This window comes from Nipponia nippon, unplaced genomic scaffold, assembly GCF_047370975.1.
Source record: "Nipponia nippon isolate SJK-2023a ecotype South Korea unplaced genomic scaffold, ASM4737097v1 scaffold_13, whole genome shotgun sequence".
Taxonomy (NCBI): Eukaryota; Metazoa; Chordata; class Aves; order Pelecaniformes; family Threskiornithidae; genus Nipponia; species Nipponia nippon.
Genome location: NW_028262324.1, coordinates 5484282 through 5505608, shown reverse-complemented (window position 1 = coordinate 5505608; position 21327 = coordinate 5484282). Strand labels below are relative to the sequence as shown.

At 40.3% G+C, this 21327-nt stretch overlaps 1 protein-coding gene across 3 annotated transcripts in view; it reads left to right on the top strand.

Moving 5' to 3' along the window:
- The window catches only part of UQCC1 (ubiquinol-cytochrome c reductase complex assembly factor 1), a 50616-nt gene extending 36038 nt beyond the window's left edge, over nt 1-14578 (top strand). Inside the window, exons 6-8 of one of the 3 annotated variants that reach the window (XM_087750172.1) lie at nt 8354-8431; nt 9880-9993; nt 12756-14578. In XM_087750172.1, coding sequence (XP_087606298.1) covers nt 8354-8431; nt 9880-9993; nt 12756-12890 — 327 coding nt within the window. In that variant the 3' untranslated portion in view covers nt 12891-14578. The remainder of the gene's footprint in view (nt 1-8353; nt 8432-9879; nt 9994-12755) is intronic. The other 2 variants (XM_087750171.1, XM_087750170.1) reach the window with 2 other exon arrangements.
- The last annotated feature ends 6749 nt before the right edge of the window (nt 14579-21327 follow it).

Here is a 21327-nt window from a genome sequence, read left to right as displayed (position 1 = left end):
ATGCGTAGGTTTAATCTGTGTTATTCAGGAAACAGTGTGTAAGGAAATTTTTGGCTTCTTAAAATTCTTACCATGCTTTTAGGATCTTCTGGAAGTTTATTTATGCACAGCAGCATCAAGTCTGAATGAAATACAGAAGTAAGATGGAAAACTCACAGTATCTTACCATGCAGCTTTTTCATGGTTTGCTTTCCTCCTTTGCCTTTTACTTGAGGGCAGAACTAGGGTAGAGAAATAATTTTTGTTCGCTTCTGAAAGGTTACAGTAATAAAGAAACTCTTGTTAACATCAGAGTATATGGCAGGCAGGAGTTTTCACAGTCTGGCATTGTTTGTTTTACCAGCAATTTGGAACCTTCTGCACTCTTAAAATATTGGCAAGAAAATATTTAACTGTTAACTATTCTGTGGCATGCGTGTGTTTGAAGCCCTGGGGAGGAGGAGTGCTTGGGGAAATCAGGTTTTTCTCAGCTTATGATTAAAACCAGAAGGTGCAGAATATTGGTAGAAGGTGAAAGCAGTGTGACTTCAAATTAGAATTTTACCCAAATGTTGAACTGACGGGAGAATGTCAAACAGGTCACGTATGAACAGGGCTGTGCTAGGAAATAGTGGGAAGTCTGATGGAGCAAACATAAATAAGCCAGTCTGCTAGGCACTACAAAAATGAATTTGAAAGTGAGATAGTAAGAGTGAGTATTTGCATTTGTCCTGGCCTCAATCCCTGGATAAAGGTTGTAGCAGTACTAGCTGTTAGCATCAAGGATTAGGCTTGTTAATGGCTTACTAATTGTATGGACTCTAGCAATTGTCACTCCATTTTGAAATGAAATAATTTTTTTCTGTGGAGAGTTTTTTAGGAGAGGAGATGCGGCTTGCTTTTTTGGAGATGAGATGGGTGACTTGCTGTTCCTATCCAATAGAAACTTGTTCTGGTCCCAAATTCTTGGAGAAAGAATGTTGTTTTAATTATTTTTTCCCCTAGGGGAGGATGATCTGTTTGGTATGAGCAGGATCATTCCTGCTCTTATTTCTACATAAAGTGTAGCCTCTTCCCATGAGGTTACTAAAAGCTATGGTAAAGGTGGCAATTTTTTTAAATTGCACTAGCATATTTCAGGTGAAATTCCTATCAAGTCAGCAAAGTGACCTGATGACTGGTATCCAGTATCATCTAATGAGCTGTGGCTGTCTTGCTGCCTCAGGGAAGGAAGAGATACACAGGCAGAAGAGATACCAGTCAATATCTGCAAAGATCAGCAAAAAATAAACAAAACTGAACTTACTCAGAAGTCCTTCTTCTAATGTCAGATGAAGATCCAGTGTACTATTTCTAGCAATGACCAGAGATATTTAGGAAAAAGTATAAGAAACAGAACTGTGTTATCAGTATTTCTTCTGGTGTATTCTCTTGGCATTCACTAACAAGTAATATGAGAGTTGCATGGGGACCGTCATACTTAGTATCTACTAACAGAAATCCTCTATGAATATGCAGTCCCTTTTTTACCCCTTCTGTATTTTTTGCTCTTTAAAGTCCTGTGGCAATGATTTCTGCCACTTAATTGTGTTGCATGAGAAAGTACCTTTATTTTATTTTTAAAGTATTATTTGGTCATTTCATCAGCTTATTTTCTACATCTTTTTTATGAGAAACAGTGAACAGTAATTCCTTGTTTACCTGCTCAATACCACTCATGATTTTCCCTCTCCATCGTCTTCCTCCTCATTTCTTCCTGAATTAACTAGTGTTTCCTCATATGTCTAATCACCTTGGTCTTTTGTCTGTGTTTGCTATTTCTTTTAGGTCTGTTCTGAGATTAAAAGGTAGTAAATATGTGCAGTATTTTATATGTGGGCACACTATGGATTTATGGCAGAATAGAGTTCCTCTTTTGCTCTATATTCCTTTCATAATAATTCCTAAAATTTATTTGTCTCTTTCTTCAGTATTGAATTGTTGAACTGAAATTTTCTTGAGATTTCTCACAAAATCTCTTTAAGATCCATTTCTGTAATTGTAGCTGCTAAATGTGTGCACATTGTTATATAAATTTTATGATTTTTTTTTTAACACCTCCTACTAGTACCTTTGTCAGCAGTGAATATTACTGGTCATAATTATCTGTGATTGTTATTTTCCTTTATTATTGTATTTTCTACTAATTTGTACTTCCTTGGTTCTGCTGAAATGAATGCCACTTTTCATGGTTCTGCAGCCCTATTAAATGTTGTCTAACACATTTCATTTAGTTTAGTACTTTATGATCCCAGGGATTTTGTTGCTCTTGACTTTTTATTAAGTTATCTTAAGTCTTTTTCTATGGGCAGATCATATCACATGGAATATGATGGAGTCTCAGAATCCTGAGTGCTGTGAGAAGGTGATGGAGCAATATGTATTCACTGTCTCATCCAGTGAAAAAACTGGACCACGAGTTGAAACTAGCAGGACCCAGTTTCAGAAGAAACAAACAGGAGGTGGTGGTTCTCATCATGGGTTGTAGATCAGGGTACTTCTTGCTGAAGCATGTTGTGAATGCAGAAAGTTTACTGGACAAGTTGCTTGACATAGAGACCTTTTGAAGGTTACTATATAAACAAGTATCAAGGGTTGAGAATTGTCCTGAGCTGAAATTGGTTGGGAGAATACTCGGAGGAAGCATATATCAGCTTGTAGTCTTTTTACTTTTCTTAGTGTATCTGGCTACTGTTGAAGGCAAGATACCATGTGAGGTGGACCCTTGGTATGATCCAGTACAGTGTTTCCTGTGTGTGACTTTTTCTGACAGTTACTGACATTTGTCTCAGTAAAGAGATCAAGTTTTACAGGATCTCTGTAAGTGCTCATGGTGAATCTCTACCTTAATAATTTTACTTCTACTACTGTCTTCTCCAAGTGCCTCTTTTAAACTTGGTTAAGTAACTTCCTTTCAGTTTATCAGACTGAATTCTATAACACGTTCATGATCAGTTTTAGGCTTTTAGCAAATAGTTTTTTAAAAGAGGCATTACAGGAAAGACCCTCTACAACTGCTCGCCTTTGCAGAGAATCAGCACAACTAGACAGAGAACACAGCAATTTGACCTCTTTTCCCTGATCTTTCTCTTGAGAGGTTGTCGGTGAGCTCTGCCAGCCACGTACTACAGAGAAAAAGGAATTCGGAATAAGCCCCCATACATTTACAGTTAGGATTGTACTGTGATCTACTCTGCATCTTTAACTGTTACCATGGCAGTTTCCAAATTAATAGACTGCAAGATAGAAACATACCTCATTTTCTTGATACTAGACAGCTGGGGATGACCATCTGGTTTTGCTGAAATATGTAGATAATGTTGTAAAACTTGCTTTTCTATGTCTGCTTGAAATAAACATGCTCTAAGGAGTGTTAAGTGATGATTATGCCATTGTTATGAAGGTAGCAGAGCATGCAAAAGTCTTTTTTCATTAACACGTTGTTTTTATGGATTGAAGATTTTGTCAGGAACTCATTCTGATACAATAACATTTAGTTTCTGTCTAGGTTAATACAATATTGAAGTAGGTTGTCACTGAACATTGAAGAAGGCTTTAAAGACTATTCTCTGAAGTTAATTATCTACTGAGGCGCATTACAAAATTACTTACTTTTAATTAGAAAATTAAAGAATTTATCAGAAACGTTAATATTTTATAGTATATGGGGACTCACAGCTGTAGCTAATTACAAGTCAGTAAGCATGTTTGCAGACAAAGTAACAGAGCGGTTAATAAAAGACTCAAAAATGAAGATTGGAAAAATAATTTCTGCAATATCTTTGTCATTTCACAACTATGTGAGACTGCCTGAAGGAACCGGCCTTTTTGGCCCCTTGCTACAGAGGTATTTTTAATCTGTTTTATTAATTAAATCTTTTTGATCCTAGCTACAGTCTCAGTCATTTTCAAAATTACTGTCCTACAAGTAATAGCTATGTTATTGGAGGAAATAAAAGGGCTGTATGAAGGTTTTCCCATTTAATGTCATGTGCGTTTATTAAAAAGGCAGCAAACACTTTAAAAGCCCATATATAACTATATGTGGTTATATGTTATTTATAACTGATGTAAACTATATAAAATAAGTCATTCTTTCCAAATGCAACTTGAGAGAAGGTGCGTAAAAAAGCCTAAATGTTTGAGGAGTGACATTTTCTTAATCATGAAAGATTTGTCCTGTATCTCCTTCAGGAACTTCTGCCAATATTGAATGCTCCAGTAATCAAAAGTGTCAATAGGAGTTGATTGATGTTTATGGCAGTGTGGCTAACAGAAGTCCCCAGAGTAGACTCAGTCATAACAACAAAAGTGTACTCATACCTGCGTAACTTGTTTTGCACAAGAGATGGATTAATTTTTACTGTATCAGCATAAAACACTACTTTGCTATTACGACTTTGACCACTCCATAGGAGTGCGCTGGTGATGTAGTGTATCAGTGTACCTAGTGTAAACATTACCTTAAAGAGCCTAATCTTGGTTTGTAAAGATGACTGTGCTAACACATCTACTGTGTACAGGTACAGGAGCAAATACATTGTACAGAAGAGGCTTTTTATTCTAGCAGGAATGGTATAATGAGAATGAGGGGGTGGAAACTTAAGCCAGAAAATTCAAATATGAAATGAGATACACATGTTGAACTGTGAGGGTGATATGCTTTAGCCAAACACAACTTTACTGAGCTTAGTACAGAGGGAACTCAGTGAAATGTAATGGTCTGTGATATGCAGAGGGTCAGGTTCTATGATCTAATCATTTCTTCTGGCTGAAATCTCTTCATAAAAAAATCTAGTTCAACCATAATTTATGGCCTAAAGAGAGGAATTGCTGCATGAAATTCAATGACTAGTGCTTGTACAAGGTGCAGTTAGAAGTGTCCCTTCTGGCTTTACAGTCTATGGATGGATTAATGTGTTAAAGTAGCTTACGGGTGCAACACATGCTGGCAAAAGCCATAACAGAAAGAAACTCCTGTTAAAGTGCTTTCAAATAGTGTAGCCTGTGGACATCACCGTGATGTCTACACTAGCGTTTAATGTGATCTGACAGGAACACATTTGTTGAGTGAAACAGTTGATGATCCAGCATCCCTGCTCCACGGGGATGATCTTTACCTTGCTCTGGTTCTAGGCTGATCCCGTGGGCTGAATGCCTCTTTGCAGGTAGAGCACATTAGAGCACATTTTCCAGTCTGTGCATGCTGAGACTTCTCTGCAGTGTAAACCAAAGTATGGTAAGTGGGGATGAAGAGAAGCTTCATTACGAAAGAATGTTCTTGATCCAACAAGACATTAATATGGACTAATCCTATAGCAGCTTTCACTTTAAAAACTGTGCCCATACATAAGATATTTTCATACATGTTCAGCATATACAATAAAGCAGTGTGCTCTTATTTTCTTAGAAATCTTGTTAGAATATGAAACCTTAACTGAGACTTGATATTGTCTTATATAGCAGTAAGCCTCACCAGTTGGCTGTTGAATGATGCATATTGAATTCGTTGAGGCTGCAGATGAGGTTTCTTACTGTAATATAATAATGAAAATGCAATAGTCGTATACTGTAGTTGTCTTGCAGGCAGAATGTGGGATCATGGAGTCTTTCAATGAAAAGTTGTGACACGTAGTAGGAAGATACGTTAGCTGTACGTTTTCTTTCTTTACGGGTCTTGTGAATGTGAGAGAAGTACCAAAAATGTATTCTTTGTTTTGAACTAAGATAGTTCTGTGTGTCAATTTAGGTGATGCTATATAAATTTATTCTGGTGATAGCTCTGCAATGGGTTGTTCCAGAGAAGGCAAAGGGGCTAAGTCCCTAGAAGAGCTCCAGATATTACTGTTTTTTTTTTTCTTTTTATTAGCAATTACTCACTTGGAATTGCCTAGCAGTTTTTCTTCTTAATAGCAAACTGTGGAAGAGTCAGCAGAATCATGACCAACCAGATCATGAAACTTGCCAGTGGTAAGAACATGTACACGCTTAAAAAGAGGAAGCGTTTCCAACAAACACTGATTTGGATTTACTCATTTTTCTTGTTTTATAAAGAAGGATTTTTTCCTACAATGTTTGTACTTAACCAATGCTGGTTGTATTCTTCAGAAACTGCAGTATTCCTTTAAATGTAATTTTATTGCCCAAGATACTGCTCCATCCCCAAAGTCATATTTTGTATTTTAAACTGTTTGTCTTTTAAGATGTATTTATTGCCATGTTTGTTTAACTTGGTTATCTCCTTCATCAATCTATTTCTTGCTAACTTAAAGCTGCTGCTCTTTGTTTTTAGTATAGAAGGCTGCTTCCCTAGGGACGTATAGTCCAGGACTTGTCTCTGTAATGGGACTATTTGTTTTCTTTGCCCCTTGCAGTTGCCTGCTGTAACATTTGTAGTATGTGTTAAGTAATCCTTGAGGTAACATTTTTATTATGTCATAAAAAGTGCGTGGCAAATATATAATAACTCATGGAATTTGTTTGTTTAAAATGGAAGGATAATTTATTGAGTGTGTTACATGAGACCTGCTCCCCCTTATTAGAGCTGTAGAAGTGCAGCTTATTTAGAAGTATGTTCTATTGAGAAAAACCACGATCTCTGACATGCATAGAAGGTTTGAGCATGGTTGGGTAGAAATGACATCATAGTTTATGTACTCAATAAAAATTTAATTAAGTCATTACAGAAGTTGCAGTCATCATTTAACCCTCTGATTTCTTATGTTTAGTTCTTTTTTTAAACATTCAGTAATAACCAGTCTCCAAATCTTGATAGCCTATAAAATATCTGCATGAATTTTAATAGTTTATATTCATGGAAAATTACGAGTAACTGACATAAAAGGAATTTTCCTTGTGTTTGCACTATATGCATTTCTATAAAAATCAACAGATGAAAAAAGATAGTGGTTTAATGGAAGAATATTTGAACTGGAGATTTGCTAGTGCGGCAAAAACTAATTCATATTTTGATAGAAAAGCTGTTGCATAATTACCAAGGTGAGTACTCTTAAGGATACTAAGAAAGTATTTAGGGCATGTGGTTCACGCTGTCATAAGTATTAAGATTTTAGATATATGAGTTTTCACAGCTCTTCTTTAGCCTTGTGATAAGCTGTACCTCAAAGACAGCCATACTTACTCCGTAGTAGAACTGATGTCCTACCCTGTATTCCTGTTTGCAGTTTCTTTTTTGTAAAACCTGTCTTCAAGGTGCAGTCTCATACATAAGTGTTCTGCTGGTATGCAAGTATGAAGATAATTATTCTTGTCATTTATACTTACGTTGTATGTGAGATCTGTAGAAAAGAAATGCTTAGTATCTCTTAGGTTTCTCATGAGAGTCAATAAAGAAGAAGCTTTACCAATTGAAGTTTAGCTTAGCCCTCAGGAGAGGAACTGTTTATTAAATCATTTTGTTGATAGAAGTAAAAAGTACAGGCAAAAGGAATAGACAGTTTGTATGAGGGAGATGCACATGAGGTATTTCAGCCATCACTCTGGACCTAGCAGTTGGTCTCTTTTGGTTCCATCTTAAGCTCACATGGGGTCAGCTCTGCAAGCCAATGAGTGGCTTATACCAAACCAGCAAATATTTAAGCAACTGTTAAATTTAGTTAAAAGTTAGTGTGGAACTTGGACTGAGTCACACTTACAGTATAGGGGGAAGTAGCTGGATCATCACAAACGCTGAAAGAAATTTAGTCATAGTCAAAAACTAGTAAATCTGAGCTTCTAGTGAGATGCTGTAGAAACAATTCATGTGATTCCTGAATGAGAAAGTCAATATTGACAAGTAAGTTAGGAGTAGTGGTGGGGACGGTGCCTCTATCTTTAGCATTACAGTACTTTCACTGTAATACCACATCCAGATCTGGAGTTCATGCTTTAGAAAAAAAGTTGAAAAACCCCGGAGTTTCTAAAAGAGCTGTGTGAATGAAGTCTGGAAAACCTGCTTAATAGTTAAAATGCAGAGGAGTCTTCATTATCTTAGCCTATGCTGCCACTGAAAGGACAGTCCTGCCTTCACGCTTTCCCCAGCTGCTTTTTTTTTCTTCACTCATGTAGCTATATGTCAGCGCTGTTGGCTGAGGATTTTTCTGCCATTCATATATTCTGAGTAACACTGACTTTCATTTGTGTACAGAATTAACGGAGCTGTATTGCCTGTTGTTCTAAAATGTTTGACTGCACTAACACCATTACTTAGAGCCAAATCCTAACCTATGGGCCAAGAGAGTGTTTCTTCTTTGCCTGCTCAGAGTGAAACTGATAATATTTTCTCATCACCTCCTCTTTAGAGCCTATACAGATGGTTTTCTGGTTTATTTTTCAGATTAACTCTGTTGTTCTAAAGGAAGATTTGAGAAGTATGGTAGAAAATTTCTATGCAGCTCTGTTTGGATATGATGAGGTAAGAAGGATGTTTTCAGAGAATGTGCAAGAACAAATAGACTGTCTAATTCATAAACACAGAATACTCCAGATGGGTAAAACATTTGCCATACATATCTTTGGAGAAATGTTACGTTATGGAAGCAGGCTTCTTAGTTATTGTGATCATCTTATGCCTTGAATTAAAGTGCTTTTAAGAAAAAACAAAGCACACAGCATATTGATTTAAACCATGGGACATGGAAGGAGGGATGTTCTTTGCACTGCTTCAGCGTCACTGCTTGACCATCAATAAATCATTCCCTCCCTCTGAATCCCATTGTCCTCAGCTATACTTTGAAAGCAAAGAGGGTATTTATGGGGAGTCTATGTGAGAGGGTATTTATAGGAAATGTCTAATAATATGGGGAGGCAAAAGCACCACTGTGCACAAGTGTCTGCAGGACTTTCAAGAAGAAAATACTTCATCTCTTCTAGTAATTATTTTTTTTGCTCTAGTGGGTGTTGCTCTTCAGATGCTGCTCTTATTCAGATGGTAGTACTACATTTGCACAGTGATTTGCATTATTAATATCCTGTAAATGTAAACTTCACAGAGTTGTGGACAGTGTTATGCATGCAAGTCTTTAATCCAGTTTTAAGTATAGCCAGGATGTGTCTGCTTGTGTCTGTCTGTCTTTTTTTTTTTCTTTTCTCTTTTTTGTTGAGACACTTTTTGGCAACAAAATGTCTAGTTAAATTAAAGACAAATGTTGACCATTTTTATTTTTAACTGAATATTTTAAAATCCTCTCTTGTTTTTGGCAAATGTGTCCGCAGAAGACAAGAGTTATAAGACTATGGTGATAACACCACGTAATCTAAAAAGACAATAAAAGTGGGAGAGAATTTAGACAAAAAGCGCTCATGGATGTGATTCTTGTATAAGCCAAATTTAATATTAGATTTAACTGGAAAAATCTAGATAGTTCTTGATGATGAGGACTTCTCTTTTTCTCATGTAGAATGAAAAACAGAAAAGCAAAGCAAAATAGCAAAGTCCCGACTACATTTCTGCAATATTGTGTTAAATATCCTTTAATTTTTCTTTTCTAAGTGTCATGGGCTTCACATAATTCTGTGAGGTGGTGCTGTTTTCTCTGTAAGGCCAAAATTTTTACGGTAAAGATTTCATAACATAGAAATGCAATTATTGGCTCCTACATTAAGAATACCCTGACCCAGTTTTTTTCCAAATTAACTTGCCAGAATAGTTGTTACAGGATGCTCTGTAAATTAATTTAAGGCCAGGATTGTTTTTCCATTCCGGGAAAGAGTGATGTTGATGCCTTTTCATATGTACAGTCCGTAGCAGCCGTGGGCTTTGAGACAGCTAATATTGTCAGTTGCCAAGTAGAGTAATGTTGTTGTCTTGTCTTCAGACCCTCTTCGTGTGCAGTTTTTAATCCCCCTCTGTACTTCATTTAGGGAATCTTGTCTGATGATCATGTTCTGGCAGCAGCTCTTTGGAGAAACCTTTTTAACAGGAACTGTGAGGACCCTCGGCATCTGGAGTTACTCGTAGAATATGTGCGCAAACAGGTACACTACAGCTCATAGCATGACTTGTCTTCATTCTCTTGTTTAGAATATTAAATATTTATTTTTATTCCTTGCATACTGTGTAGCTCAGTTCTCCTCATAAATATAATTGATTTTTATTTTCAGTGACTATTTTATATTTTTACCTTTTTCTCCTTAAAAAAATGGCTGATATTTATTGCAGTTTGATGAAAAATGGCTGCAGAGAAATTCACGGAATATTGAAAGCAATCCTGCTCATTTTTTCTGGACCTGTGCTATGGAGGGGTTTGACAAAATGTGTCAGAAACAGGCTGCAACTTGTTGTAGAATTACAATTGATGTTGCAGAGTTGGGATCCTCTTCATAATGAAATAGCACGCAGAGCTTGAAAGTCTGCTGATGATCTTTGTGGGAAAGAAGTAAAAGGTTTTGTTTTCCAGAATTATTCCTGTTTCTTTCAGTTATTACCTGGAGGAAACAATATTAAGTAGTGTTTGTCATCTCAACCCTTAGGAGGTTTGTAAACCAGGTTTCTGGGAAATCTTGGTAGGATATAGTCCAGGTGGGTACCAAAGACAGAAAAGCGGTGAGAGAAGTTCTGGAGGAAGAGTGTAGGCTATTGGACAGGGAATTGAAGACCAGAACCTCCACAGCAGCATTCTCTGTAATGTTTTCAGTACTATATTCAGGACCAGATAGAGTTTTGGAGAGACAGTATTTTGGTTTGTGTCTGAGAAAATAGTATGGGAAGTAAAGGGCTGAACCTTGTAAGGGACTGAGGACACTTTTGGAATGCTAGAGGGCTTCTCAGCAGGGACAGACTTAATTTAATGCTTAAGGTTGTTGATGCTTAACATCAGTGAGGCTGTAGGAAAGTTTAAAACTGAAGACTGGCAGGGAGCAAACACATTAAAAAAGTATGTAATTTGGGAGAATATGCTGCCAAGTGGGGAACTGGTTGCACTCCTGTATATTCAAGTAAGGGATAGGACAGAAGCTGTCAGCAGTTGAATAGGAAACAGTGATCACACAGATCAATGTGGCACATTGGGGAAGAATCAGCACAGCTTCTATGAAGACAGGTCATTCCTGTAGACGATTCTAAAGTGGTGCACTTGAGAAAAACAGTCCGAGCTTTACATATATATTGATGAGCGCTAAACTGTCTGTTACCACACAGGAATGAATCCTTGAGGTTATAATTGTATTATCAAAATGTCAGCTCAGCACTCTGTAGTGTTTAAAAAAAGTAAAACAAATGCTCAGAACTACTAAGGAAGGAATAGAGAATAAAATAGTGTTGTTCTGCCACTTTTTAAATCCATGGTACCCTTGTGTTCTTGAATAATGTGTATGGTTTGGGTTCCAACCATTAAGAAGGATAAAACTGAACTGAAGAAGGCTCAAGAAGAGTGGTGAGGATGACAGGAAACAGCTCCTTTATTAGCAATGAGTAGGATCCCCTGCCTGAAAAACAGCTGAGAAAGAACATGAGACAGCTCTGGGAAATCTTGAAGGCATGTGAAAGGTGAGGAAGGAAAGGCTGTTCACTGATACAAGAACGTGGGGACATAATGTTGCCACAGGTTATATGGGATGCTCCAATTGCACATGGGTTCCAAAGCCACTGGCAAGGTTTATGGAAGAGAAGTCTGTCCGGGGCTATTAAATCCACAACAACCACTTCAGGCTCAAAATCCCTGAACTAACAAATTTTGAGAGGGAGGGAAAATAAACAAGGAAAATAACGTTGTATGTATACGTTGTACTTAACTCCTCCTGGGGAATCTGCTGTTGATGACTGTCAGAAACAGGATATTGCGCTTAGGTGGCTCTTCGGTCTGACTCTCTGTGGCCATTGTGTATTCTTTCCTCTGTTGAGAAACTCCTTGTCAAATTATCTTTTGTTTCCAGTAAGCATTGTATATGAGATCTTTCCCACAATTTCTTGCTGATCCTGTCTTTAACAGTGGCTATTAGTGGATGCCAGAGAATAATATAGTAACAGGGCAAGCATGTGTAGTATTTCCCTGGGCAGCTCTCCTAGCAATCTGCATTCACAGACTTCCTGAGCCAGAGCTGGTGTTTTTGTCTTTTACTGACCCTTGATGGACTTTTTTCTTCCCCCGCCCCATGTTTACAGTGGGCTGTGGCAGCAAGTTAACCCTATGTTGTGTGATGAATTTTTTAATCTGTTTGCTGTGGGTTTTTTTTTATTTTGCTTACATTGCACCTTAAAATTTCATGTGATTCCAAGTATTTCTTGTATTGTGAGAATGAGTGTTCATTCCATGTTCACCTCCTCCAGCTCGTGTGCTTTTGTATTATAAACCTCAGGTGTTCCCTGCTGGTCAGGCTTCTTTTCTATAGTGAAAAGCCTTGGTCTATGTGAAACCATTTTTATGAGAGAACTCCATGTAGATGATGGTACTAGCAGTGTGTCATCTGAATTAACTGCCAGGAAGATAAAATGACTCACGGTAGCTTTGCGTGGCTCTTCTTTGTCCTGTTGCCAAACTTTTCAGAGGAAGCATTAGCTAGAGTGTTAGTAGAAGACCTTACGCAGTTAACTCCAGTGGATCTGCAGATACTTATCTCCTAGCCTTTCCATGATGCTTAAGCAGTCGTAAATTATCTTTTTAGGTCTACCTCACACAAATGGCAAAGTATGGTAAAATCTCCCTGTTCTGCTTTCTTTCTGGAAATCGGCATGTTTGCATAGCCCTTGAGGAACTTGAATGGGTGATGGGACACCTTGCACTAATGTCCTGTCCTTGCAGGTGCAGCACCTGGACACGATGAGTGGGGAGGACCTGCTGCTGACGGGCGAGGTGAGCTGGCGGCCGCTTGTGGAGAGCAACGCCCACAGCATCCTCAAGCCCCTTTCCCCTGTTTACAATGACGAAGGACTCTGAGAGTGCCAGCGCCTGAGATTTCTATCAATTTGTCAGATCAGCTTGGGAAGCATGCCTGAAATTGAACTGGGCTGAGGCTGTGGGGTCAGGAGGGAAAATCTGCTGTTGAAAAGAAAATATTTAATTAGATATCCTATCCATGGTGACTCAGTAGCAAATTGGACAGCCATACTCTTCTGAATATTCACCCGCAAATAAATGCTAGTTGGTTTGAGAACCTCTGTCCTTTTTATGGCACTGAGTGGTCCTTGCTGACAAATTGGAAGACCTACCTTCTGTCTTTAGGGAAACCAGATATTTTACCGTGACTACCATGATCTCAAGAAGACATTTCTGTTCTTTGCCTCGTTTGGAGAGCTGCTACATATAGACACAATGGTGTTCCTCTGCTCACTGAATGGTTGTGAATGGAAATCTGAGCTTTGCATATTAGATGTTAATGTATTTTAAAAGCCTGATATCAAGATGGAATGGTCCATTTTTGCTTTAGTGGAGTTAAGAATTGCTTTAACAAATTCAGAAGGGTTTTCTGTGAAAATCCTTTTTAGGAACTTTCTGCTCTGTTGCACAAGGATAGGAGGATGCAAAGAATAATGCACAGTCCCCAGTAATCCTCTGTGACTCTAGCCATTTTAATGACAATAAAGTCCAAAACGTGGCTGGGCTGTCGCTAAAAGCTGCCTCAGAGTACTTGGTCTTGGTACTCGGTCTGCCTTGCTGATAATTCCATATTCTTCTTAGAGTTGTGGTCTATGAATTTCTTTATGAAAAGAACATCCCTGTTTCTATCCATGGCTCTTAATGGGCCAGGACTATGCTATCCTCCATCCCCCGAAGCAGTGGTCCAGGGCTTTTTAACAAGACCTGTCAACACCAGTGAGAACTTTTTATGGCTGTGCAGGCAAATTACACCAACATAGTAATTACGGGAGCAAGACCTCACTGATTAAATCAGTAGAGGCTAAGGTGTACTGCGTAGGTGGATGGTTCACAAGGCTGTTTCCAGGTCAGTGACAAAAACAGTTTTAATTTCTCTCCTGTCTAAAATCCTAGTCAATAATAAATGTCAGTCTGGGTAAAATTGATGTGTATGTGTTTTCTGTGCCATGTGCGCTTTTGATAAGAATAAGCCCTATAATATCAGGACTTATTCCTAATAAAACTATTAAACAGAAGTCAAAGGTGATAATCCTTAATTTGTGAACCCTTAATCTGGTGAAAGTGTGACTGTGCCTGGCTGTGACTGTTCTTCTGAAGTTTCTTTCTTCATATTGTGTATTTTGGGGAATATTTGACATCCCTTTTCTGTGTAAAGATCAGTGGGATGCAGAATATAGGCTCCCAAACACTGGCTTGCATTTTTTTTTTTTTAAATCTTCTCTTAGGGAGCCTTCTGTGTATAAAAAAGGCATTTTGTTATTTTTTTTCCAAGGCGAACTTCCTCAGTTTAACTTGTTATAAAATGAGTCATGTAAAGAAACCCTCTATGTGTGAGGTGTATCCCTTCTCTGTGAAAACATTACAGACCAAACAACTTGCTTGCAGTTTATTTAAGATGCTTTTGTTGAAAGCTGAGCTAAGCAGAGAAACCTCTTATGTGTGAAGTATTATACAGTGTGTGTGAGATAATAACACCTTGTAATTCATTACAGCTGGCTTGTATTTACATAAAAGAAGGCTGAGCTGTGTAGGAATTTGCTGATTAATTTATTTTTAATGAGAGTGAAGTATACCAAGTACCAAAATAAACTTTACTTTGTGTATCTTACTGCTCCTGAAATAGGTGGAAAAATTAATGGTAGATATTTTGGCTCAAAGCTACATACATTAATTCATATACAAAACAGTCATTTAAACTTTAACCCCTTTCCTGCTATGTAATTTAAACCGGGACTCATGTTATCCATGCCATGGGAACACAGGAGTGGGAGTACACCACCATCCAACATAGTGCTGCGCCCAGGTCAGAGATCATGTAGTGTCTGTGGTGCTGATGCCGTGAAGCCACCAAGCTAGTAAAATTCATGGGACCACTAGTCTGGAGATGACAATGCCTTTTCTACTCTGAATATGGGACATCCATGTGGTCAAAATTGAACCTTTTCCTGTGTTTATGGCCAGGAGGCTCCAGAAATCATGGTGCCAGATTGTGGTCATTGGCATCTGCTTTTGCACTTTTTATTAATATGAGAATAAAGACCTATAATCATGGCTCTCTGCTTGTTCCATAAAATGCCTTCAACCACCCTGCTGTTACAGAGCTGAGCCAGCACTCAGGGTGTGTTTTGGACAGAAGTGTGTGGGGCTTGTTAAGAGAATAAGGCAGAAACTGTCTATGAATTAAAAGGGTAATCTGTTAGAGAGGAAAAATACACTGGAGGCTACATAGGACACGAGAAGCCTTTGCTTCCCAGCCATTAGTAACCTGGAGACAGGATTTGGATGTGGAATATGACCCCTCTTACTCTTGAGAGGTGCATGCCAATAGGCTACAAACATGCCATTGCTAATATCTTATATATAAGACACATTTACAACTAGAATTTGGAGTCCTTGAGAGAGAGTACATTTCCAGTAGCAAAATCTGCACCTTGCGAGAGTTACAGCAGCAATGATTAGCAGTTAAAAGTGATTCCGATGTACAGTACTGCTTCAAGTGCAGCAGAATGCAGGTTTTTTTAACCAAACATTGTAAAGCCCATCTTTTGCCAGTTTCGAGGTTTTGCAGAGGGAATGATTGAAGGTATTTTCCTTATGGACACTTCTTTGTTTATGCTGCTGGGTTTTTTCAAAGTGGTCTCGGACCATCAGCTTGGGGACACTTACTGTATTTTAATATATGCATGCGCATTTCTTCTGGAAAAAGCTATGTTGAGCACTTTATCATCCAACCTGATCTCCTATCTCATATGTGGAATTTGGACGTTGCTTATTATTCCAAATGACTTGTTCCCTCAACTTTCCCGGGTGTCTTCAAATCAAGAGACGTGAGCCTCTAGGAAGCACTCATTATTTCAGCTAGATCTTGCCTTTCTTGTTTCTGTGAGCAGAAAAGAAGGGCCAGTGCTCAGTGTCTTCCCTTCCTTCTCTGCTGTTTTGCACCAGTGGGAGAGTAGGTGCATGTTTTGCCCACAGAGTCAAACTTGGGAAGTCTTTTGCTTCAGACTGATATTCTGACACAATTTGGGGTGGAGGGGGAGTCATCTGATACCCTTCGATGCCTACTCTGTATTTTAGGTGGTTAAATGTTTTTGTGTGTCATCTCAGCTTCTGTGTTCACACCGCCTTTTGGTATTTATATCTAATCCTGCTGCTTTAAACAGCTGAAGTACTAAGAGCACAGGTGTCCTTGATGATCTCCACATTTCCTATACTGTCCAGATGCTTAAGCACTGTCAAAGTGCAGTTACCGCTTCCCAGATTTCTGACTCCTATCCTCACCTTCCACAAAGCGAAGTTTTTAGTCATGCTTCTGCCGCACCAAGCCCTCCGGTCAGAATTGCTGCTCCTGACATAGCAGTTGGACTTAACCACTGACCTATCTCACTTACCCCGCCTTTGGCTTGGCAAATAAGGTAAGCAGAAACTGGAAATGGAGTAAGAGCAAATTTTTCCACCAGAGCTTTAAATCGGGTGAATGTAGAGTAGATGAAGAACAGCAAAGCTGTGGGAGGGTAAGCATCAGCTGGGAGGGGATGGTGACTTATTCTGCAAGCATGGTCCCTGTGATGTATGCCACTGCATGACACCACTTTGAGGAGCAGTGGGAGCCATAACGTACCCTGTGACCCACTCGCATCTTTTTCCATGCTCCTACTTCCAAAACCCTGCAGAGGAGGTCTTCCTTCAGACTTTCAAATCAATGTACACCTGGTGCAGTCTACTTGTAGCATTTCTGTGGGACCAGTTTAATCCTGAGCATGTAGCAGAGCTTGTCTGTATCCCAGAGATGTCCTGAAGTACTGCTTGAGTATTTGGAGAAGTTTGCTGATCCCCTCTGCGGGTATGCTGAACAATTCTTGAGCTCCAAAACTGGACTGTGTGTGCTTTCTTCTGGGAAGATGAAAATACCAGTGTTGGGACTTGTAAATGTTTACATTGATACCTAGAAATTACTGTCTTTCTAACTCTTCTGCTATTAGAGTTGTGCCACGAATACAGCAGTCATCTGTTGTGACGTTCTCCAGCTTCTCGGGCCCCAGTGCAGATGTTTGGTTGTGGTCTTAGCCTAGTCCATGGGGGTTTTTTTGGATGATGCTGGTGGAAGCTAATTTCTTAGTAGACACCGCCCTGTATAGGCTCCTGACCTCTCCATCTGCCTCTTCAGATTTGCCCTGCTTTGTCTGATCTTAGTTGTCTTCTTGTATAATGAACTCTAATCTAATCTTTTTTTGCTCTTTTCTCTACAAGAGGCTGTGATAAACCTGTGCCCTGTTCTTTCTGCTGAACGGTGCTGCATCAGGCTTGACTGGGCCTTTGGTGTCCTAAAGCTAGATTAACACCTCTTCCAGCAGTCTGGGTGATGGTACTTCTACCACTCTGTGGCATGACTTAGGGAGCAATATCTCCATCTTTTGGGCATATTGTGTCTGCGCAGCCTGGCCCTCAGTGCTGTCTGTCTTCTCCTGAAGGTCTGAGAAGTCAAGCAGAGGGCAGAAGCTTACACAGGAGCCTGGGAAAGTTGGCAAGGACATAGGAAAGGCCCTGAGGCTCAACATGAGAGAGTGGTAGGCTCTGCTGCTTAGGCAATTGTGCTGTGCTTGTGAAGTATCTACACCTCTTCTCTGCCGGCAAAGGGAGCATCACCCGCTGGTGCTGCGGGCTGCCTGGCCTCCTGCACTATGATGGGGCAGTTGCCTATTAATAGTCTCATGATCCTTCCCAGATTCCTCTGGTGAGCTGTTTTTTACCGCTGCCCCTTCTTCAGGTGTTTAGGGCTATCCTGTGCGCCCTACATGTGTTCTTCCTGAAGTTGCTGAACATGTTGAGGGAGTACTTGTTTTGCTTACAGTCATTCAACCTGCTTAACAGCTTGCTCTGCTCATTTGTGGGACAGAAGAGATGTTTGGGCCTCATCCTTCCACTGGGAATGCAGAGCAGGAGCTCACACGAGCATGATTCCACCTTCTGCTGTTACATTTCAGTGGCTGCTCCAGATGCTGGGAGCAGCCAGGGAGTTTAGGTGAAATGGCAATAGATCTGCTTGAGAGACCTGGGACAGACTAGTGTAAACCATTTCCTGCATGCAAGTGCAGGAACCAGAAATATGTACTGTCCTGTTCTTACTGTCTTGTGCATGTATGTTCGTGCAGGAGAACCCTGCAACATGTTGCTGAGGCTGGATCCTGTTGGTGTTGGCATGCTACTGCAGCTCTCCCAGGAGGGAAGAGCTCCTTCATGCTTATTTAGGAAGCCTTCATTAACAATTATGTCACTGACTAAAAGAGTGAGCTGGGCTCGTTCATTCCTCATCCCACCTGCCAGCCTCCTGGGCTGCTCCACATCCTGTCAAAGTCAGGCATCTTATGAGGATTTGCTCATTGTCCCACATCCTTCCCTTCATACCCTCTTCCTGCTGGTAACTAGACCCGTTGATGTTACAATGCCCAATTCTATTTCTGTGTATTTCCTTTCAAAGGAGAGAAGGAAGAGATGTCTGAAAGTGCTTTTTCACATGTTCAGTATGGGGCAGCAGCCTAGGGGAGAGGCACACTGTGGTCCTTCTTGTGACAGCTGTGAATCAGCACCCTGAGCATGGCTGGATCTCAAAGGGCCACCAGAGTGACTCCATGGCTACCCGTTGGCTTCCCTACATGGCATGCGGGTGGTAGGGACCTCAGAGCAGCAACTGGAAAGAACCTATGTGCTGGGCACACCACTGAGCAGCGAGCCAGCGGGGAAGGTAGGGCTGTCTACCTTCCCTGTCATCACTAGCAGTTAGATCATTTGGCGTGTAGCTGGCAACTGGTGTCCAGTGCCCTCCTTCAGCTGAGTGGGTGCAAAGCTGTCTCCCCTGATTTGGAAGAGTCTTAACATACAAATGGAAAAAAGAAACAAGGAATTTGAGTGCTGCTGCTGTGTTTAGAAGAATGATTCTGTAATGCCGTGGTCAGGAACCTCGGACAAAAAACTGGGAGACTTGACTTTGCACTGCTCTGAGTTCAGTGCTGCCCCGCTCAGATCTCAGTGCAATCACTAAAATTTGGACTTTTCTCATCTAGCTGCACTTGCCGTTTACATCTGGCCAGTCAATTCTGCACAGTGGAACATTGCTATGCAGGTGCCTTCCAGAAATGCCTGTAGATAAATGTGTTTGAGCACCATGATGTTTTGTGGTGGAAGATGTAGATTTCAGTCTGAAATAAAGAGGGGGGGGAAAAAAGCAAATCTGGCTTCTCATGTTCCCAGGTGAGTGCTCTCCAAGAACTGTACTGTCATGAAACCAGTCGGCAGGCTCTCTTCTATTTGTGCTTGAAGAGGAAGCAGCAGGTACATTTTGCGGAAAGCCCAGTCAAGGTGTTTGTGTTTGGTGAGCTCCAAGAACATCTGTAGTGGGACACAAGAATGAAGTATTACGTAATGCTTGGATCCTGACTGAGCTCAGGTATCAGTCAGAGTATAGCTGCTTAGCGACATTGACTTGGAAGTGGGACTTGGTGTGTGTGTTTAGCCAGAGGGAGTTTTCCTCTTGTCTTTCCCTGTTGGTTGCAGAAAGTGTGTAGACAACACTTCTAGATAAGATACTTGCTTTTAGCTGGCAAAAATTGGCTAATGTGAGTCCCACATCCTGTGTTGGCCAATCAGTCTGTGGAGTGCCAATTATAGACATTTATTGCTTCGCCAGACAGCAGGGACAGGATACCTCTCATCTAATTTTAGATGTCTGCATGGCAAACCTCTGTCACTGACTTTGGCAGCCTGAGCTCTCCTTCTGAGAGAACCTCTCTGAGCTTCTTCCTTCTCTCAGTGGAGAGGGATAAGCACTTTCATGGCACGTTTCATCTGGCCTGTTTCAGGTGTCTGCTGCAGAGTGAGGTAGCTGACTCCCCAGAGTCTGTGGCTATGCCTCTCCCCACCAACACTGAAGCAGCTCAGCCTGACAAGGCTGGAGATGTTTACATCTTACGTGCTGAGGTCCATGAGAAATTATTGGAGGGAGGTTAGATCATTACCAAACACCAGCTAGAGACAGTGGTGACCCTTTACTTTACAGAATCAGCAACAGTTGTTTATCTGGCAGAAAACACGCATTTGATGACTCTTAAAATTCATGCTCTTTTCAGCTCTTTAGGAAGGCAAGAAGTAGGGTGACGTTACCCTTCTTTTATGTTACCACCAAGGTGACGTTATCACCCTGGCAAAGCAGCTCCAGAAAAAGGCCCATCAGGTTATAGCCCCTTCCCTTTGTTTTTTCCCCAGACTTCATTACATTGTGTTTGGCTGTTCACCTCACATTTTAAGTTAATGTTATTCTTCAAGCTGCTCTAACACTTATTTACACCTGTAAAACTTCTGTGCCAGTAGCTTTATTATAATTTTGTCCCGTATCTGTTGTCCACAGCTGCTAACTCTGCACCTGCTTGCGGCATTGCAGCACAGCTCTGGCAGGCAACTTAAATTTTCTGATTAAATGTACCTTTGCTTTTCTTGTTCCAGTTTGCATAGTCCTGGTCAGAGTTCGTTCTGACTTCAGGGATCTAAAGACTAGACAGCTAATCTAAACTAATCATCCCACTCCAGCTGTAGCCCATGGAGAGTTATAGTCCCTTGGGGACATGATTCATTCCAGCTGACTTAGAACTTAGTGTCTGAATGTGCTGGTTTACACTTAGGCATGACTGTGTTTCTCCATTGACTATAGCTCGGTGATTATTAGAGAGCAGACATTTAGCTTTTAGACGACTTAATTTAGCCTGGATGAATTTAATCTACAGGGTTTTTGTAACTTGTCTATAAAAGGCTAGATGATTAGATCAACTATCCAGCCAGTTCTTCATTCTCTGGTTAGCCTCTGTGGAGTTTAGTAGCTCCAGGGTAGGTGAGCTGAACGGGGTGGAGGAGGTCCCCATTGCAGTCTGGGGACTCCTGCGTGCCTCCTGTGCACAATTTTTCATGTACGGCATTGTGTGCTGGGCGGTGCATTCCTAACAGCGTTTTAAATTGCATATTAATGTCTGCCTGTATTGTTTCTCCAAAAATAGCTCCATGATGCTTTTGGGAAGCTGGAGTTAACTAATCCCAAAATACACAGCATGTGGACAGTATCGTCATTCACATAGCGCCAGACTCCTAAGTTTGAATGTCCCTTCCGTGAAGGAGTTCCAGGGAGATGCTAGAAGAACACAAGAGCTATTGCTCTTGTAGCCTGTGGTATCTAATGACATGAGCTGTGCAAAGATTCCTGCTGTGCTTCATACAAACACTGTGACCCTGTGAT